The 4,671-nt window shown below is 44.4% G+C and overlaps 1 protein-coding gene across 2 annotated transcripts in view; it reads right to left on the bottom strand.

The window, feature by feature from the left end:
- Positions 1 to 354: 354 nt before the first annotated feature.
- gck (glucokinase (hexokinase 4)) overlaps positions 355 to 4,671 on the bottom strand; it is a gene marked incomplete at both ends in the record, with an annotated part of 5,911 nt that continues 1,594 nt past the window's right edge. For both annotated transcript variants that reach the window (XM_083644298.1, XM_083644299.1), the window contains 6 exons: positions 355 to 502; positions 778 to 1,011; positions 1,778 to 1,933; positions 3,445 to 3,628; positions 3,820 to 3,919; positions 4,063 to 4,158. In XM_083644298.1, coding sequence (XP_083500424.1) covers positions 355 to 502; positions 778 to 1,011; positions 1,778 to 1,933; positions 3,445 to 3,628; positions 3,820 to 3,919; positions 4,063 to 4,158 — 918 coding nt within the window. The remainder of the gene's footprint in view (positions 503 to 777; positions 1,012 to 1,777; positions 1,934 to 3,444; positions 3,629 to 3,819; positions 3,920 to 4,062; positions 4,159 to 4,671) is intronic.

The following is a 4,671-nucleotide window of genomic DNA, read 5'->3' as shown; positions in this document are numbered from 1 at the left end:
ACACACAATGAGCTTGTCTTTTGAACTAGCTTTCATGCCACATAATGTTTTGTGGTGCAACTGTGGACCTTATGGGTGTTAGATATTCCGAAACGTACAGAAACTGCTACAAGTTGGAGTTTTGTTTTTTCTAAGACTACAAATTGGTCTGTATAATACAAGTTGGTTTCTTCTTGTCTGTACACCTTCATGTGGCGAGGACCCTTGCTCCCACGCAGACATCCCTCAGCCGAAGGCCGGAGGAACTGGACGTCCGCCGACGAGGAGCCATCAACTTTCTTAGCTCAGAGTTCAGCCAGGCTTGCTTGGCTCCATCACGGGGGGATGGGGGCGACTGCTCACTGCACAGCGCCCTTACTGTGTCAGCATGGCCGCCGCCATCTTGCAGGCCACCGCTGAGATGAGGGCTGCACCGCGACCACTGCCCTCATCTGACTGGATGAAGGTGATGTCGCAGTGAGGTGTAAGCTCCCGGACAATCTTGTGGAAACGGTCTTGGAAACTGGGAGAAGGGAAAAAGAGGTTTAGTGTACAACATCAGTCATAGCTCAGTCTCTCTCAGTCTCTCTCTCTCTCTCACACACACACACCCCTTTTCTCCACCTCTGTCTTTCTCCAATTCAGCCACTGTCTCATTTCTTAACACTAGATAAGTGTTAGGGATTTTGGGAGGGATTTTGAGAACTGAGATTTTTTTAAATTCTAAGATTCAAAGCAGTCATCAGCTGACTGCAGCTCTCTCCTTCTGGATCTAGAGTGACTCTCCCCGCTCCTCACCATGGGTGCAGCTTGTAGACTGAACCATCAACCCCCACTGTAATCTTCAGGGCCTCCTGGCTGCGCCGCTCCCTCATGAGGTTGATGACACCGGCGAGTCCGGCGCCACACATGTGAGCTGAGCGAGTGGAAACGCTCTCACACACCAGACGCACAATGTCACAGTCCAGCTCCGATGGCAGCACACCCAGAGAGGACAGGATGTTGTAGATCTGTTTCCTGTCCTCAGAGTCGCTGATCAAAACACGACAAAACACAAATGTCAATATCAGCAGGGAATGATATACTATACATATGATATATATATACACATATCTTGCTATTTGTTCTATTCTGGATTCATGTTTTCATGACTTGCTCCACTATTTTCCTATTCTTTTCTAATATTTGTATGTTTTTACTATGTCTATACATACTTATATTTATATATAGCTCATTTCTAATTTAGTACCGTAATCCATATTTAAACATGAAATTGTGAAGTGTAACATATCTATGTAATGTAACCATTGATAGTATACAAAAATGTTAGTAATTCATACTCCTTGCCCATATTTCCCACCAACACAGCCTATTGTCTCCAGCATACACCAGCATTTATTATTTCAGTTGTTTTTATTGTATTTTGAGATTCTATTCTATGTAAGTGCTTATATTGTATTTGTCTTTTTCCCTTGCTTATTTTTGTTGATGCAAGTTTAATCTTATCATAGCTTTTTATTTTTTTCTGCAAGCAACAATTTATGAAAATTATGTTGTTATGCCTTATGTGGTCAAAGGTCCTCACTGTGACTTCACGAATGCCATTTTCAAGCTTGTTAACACAATATCTCAGTACCGCCTTGACGGAATTTCTTCACATTTGGATAAAACGTCAAAGTCTGGACAGACATGGATGTCGACTGCTCACTTGTTGGCGGAGGCATATACCCACGGTGTGGTTGTTCTAGTTTTAACTTGATGATTTGTTTTCAGCCATTGGCATTAACTTGATTCTCACCTTTCCACCTGTGAGACGTGGCGCGTGTCAAAGCTGCCGCGTGTCTTCAGCAGGTCTGAGGCTTCACCGTTAAACAACAGGTCCTCATTAACCAGCTTCAGCAGAACCAGCCTGACCAGCTCCCCCATGTACTTCCCACTGATCAGCTTCTCGTATCTACGGGGAGAGAGGTGCGGAGGGAACGAGAAGACAACCATTGAGTTTAAAAGAACAGGGGAGACTTGATGGGGGAGGGGCATGAAAAAGTTAAAACAGAGAGGAGGGTGGACTAGTGAGGGAAGCAGGGATATTACAGTATGTGCGTCACAAAACACATGAGCAAACAGCTTTCCTTTTCTGCGTGGATCGGGAGCAGAATAGCAACCTCCACATCGCTCTGGGCCCTAAAGAGGCTGAGTGAGGCCGGGCTCAGCGGTTGTCTGTCAGTGCGAAAAGTAAACAGCCATTAGGCCTGCAGGCACTATGGCAAGCACTGTGGAGATATCATTAATCTGACACCCCCACCCGCCGACTGACCGCTGACGTATGGAGACTCTGGCCACTCACAAACACCCACAGGAAAAACAGCTGGTTGCTTAGCAACCACACAGAGATCTCAGATGAGAGACAGGTGAGTATTGCCATTGGATGATATGAGTGAGAGAGAGAGAGTGTGGCACGTGTGTCCCCTAAAACAGTGGTTCCATATGAGGCTCAGTCCTCCATACAGCGACCTGGGTTCGAATCCGGCCCGCCGTCATTCGCTGCATGTCTTCCCCTCTCTCCCTCCCATACATTCCTGTCTCTCTCACACGGTATGCTCATCAATAAAGCTTAAAATGCCCCCAAAAAACTTTGCATCAACAACGACATAATGACAACAGTCATAAACATTCATAAAGCCTCCTTCATGTTCATGACAGGTCAGATGTCATGTCATGGTTATGACAGTGTCATGTCAGTCTTATGCACCCCCCCCCCCCTTCAAAGAAAGTGTTACCAAAATGGGTTATTTATAAGGTACTGCTTTGGTATGTGATATAACAAAGTATATTTCTTTCATATAGAATATCTAGCATAATTAATCATGTCCCCTATGTCAGTGGTTCTCAAAGTAGGGTCAAGGGATCCTTGAAGGGGTCCCAGGGGGTCCCCAGTAAAAAGCGGAATCATTTATTTTAACTATAATTTCATCCAGAAGTACCACGATGACAGAAAGTGTATGAAATGTATATATGTATATATACACCCCAGCTTCATTTGTCATCCATTTCTTGCCTGATGAAGACCTATACGGTCGAAACGTTGTTTTATTGAAAGGGTTGAAATAAACCTGGGAACATCAACCAGTGTGCGGACATTCCATCTTTTCATTTATATATCACACTTTTGTCCTGCACCTGGGCCTACTACGGTTTGGATGTGCGCACAGCTACTCCTTTTTTGTAGAAAGTGTATGAAACCCATGAGCAAAATAGTCATACTTTCTATGGATAAAATTATAGTGAAAATAAATAATTCCCTTGACCGGGTCCCTGGACCCCACTTTGAGAACCACTGCCCTAAAAGTCGTATGAATGTCACACTGCCAGCACCATCTTGACTCTCATCTCTAAGCTTAGATATTAATACATACATCATATTGGAAGAAGTATGGAATTGTGTGTCATGCAGCCTATATGACTCACAGCTGCTGTCGGGGGTTTATGGAGGTCTCGTCCACCACTCTGTCGTACTCCAGTCTGAACTCCTCCAGCTCCCCGTTTTCTCCAAACGCCCCCCACTCAGTGTTCACACACATCCGGCCCTCCTCCCCCTCCACCAGCTCCACCGTCCGCATCTCCTCCATGTAGCACGCATTGCAGCCAGTCCCTACGGAAGTGCAGAGACATTGACCATATTGTTTAAATCTGTGTGTTCGTGTGTGTGTGTGTTCGTGTGTGTTTGTGTGTGTGTGTGTGTGTGTGTGTGTGTGTGTGTGTGTGTGTGTGTGTATGTGTGGGTGGGTGGGTGGGTGGGTGGGTGTGTATGTATGTATGTGTGGTCATGAGCTTGCTCCTTACCCACAATCATCCCAACTTCGCAGCTGCGATCCTCATAGTAACAGGAGATCATGGTGGCCACGGTGTCGTTCACCATGGCAACCACATCCATCTCAAAGTCCTGAATGGTATGGCAACATCCAAATGGATTTACAGTCATTTTCCAGGTGACATGACATTGTTATAATAACACTGTCTGCTTTGTTCTTTATAATGATAAATGTTCGCTCTAAAGACTAATGTAACATGGGACTCCCAACCTACCCCTCTTCGCTTGATAGCATCTCTCAGCAGACCCACAATATTGTTGCCCTCTGCCCCTGAAGCCTTAAACCCTTTGGTCCAGTTAATGAGGATACCCTGTGGGGAGAGAGAGGACAATGTTTATTCTCTATGATAAATAGAATACTGTAGGAATGAGTCCGGAACACCAGCTGTTAGCACTTCCGGCTATTACGTGCAAAAGTCAATTGGATTTTTGTATCGGGATTTTGTATGTATTTTGTATGGGGATGTTTTTCTAAAAACATGGTTTTCAGAAAATGCTTCAAAAGTCATAAAAGTGGTCCTCATTTGTGAAGATGATCTCGCTGAACACAAACGTCACTGGTTCATAAACTTTTGTTAACCACAGACCTTATTTCATGCATTGAACTGAAATTCCCATGTAAAAACTCCATTGGCTTTTACACATAAGAACTAGGAAGGGCAGAGATTTCTGGGTAAGCCGACACAAATACATCATCCCTGCAGTACTCTATGCCTGTGTGACCATGAACAACAAATCTAGGGAAATTAATATTTTCAGCAATAGAAAACAAAGTGAATCAAGGAGCATGATTTTCCTGGCAAAGAGATGTTGTTATGTAATCA

This window comes from Poromitra crassiceps (genome assembly GCF_964638095.1).
Source record: "Poromitra crassiceps genome assembly, chromosome: 10".
Classification (NCBI taxonomy): domain Eukaryota; kingdom Metazoa; phylum Chordata; class Actinopteri; order Beryciformes; family Melamphaidae; genus Poromitra; species Poromitra crassiceps.
Note: the sequence above shows the minus strand (reverse complement) of the source record. Positions and strands in the feature narration are given on the sequence as shown.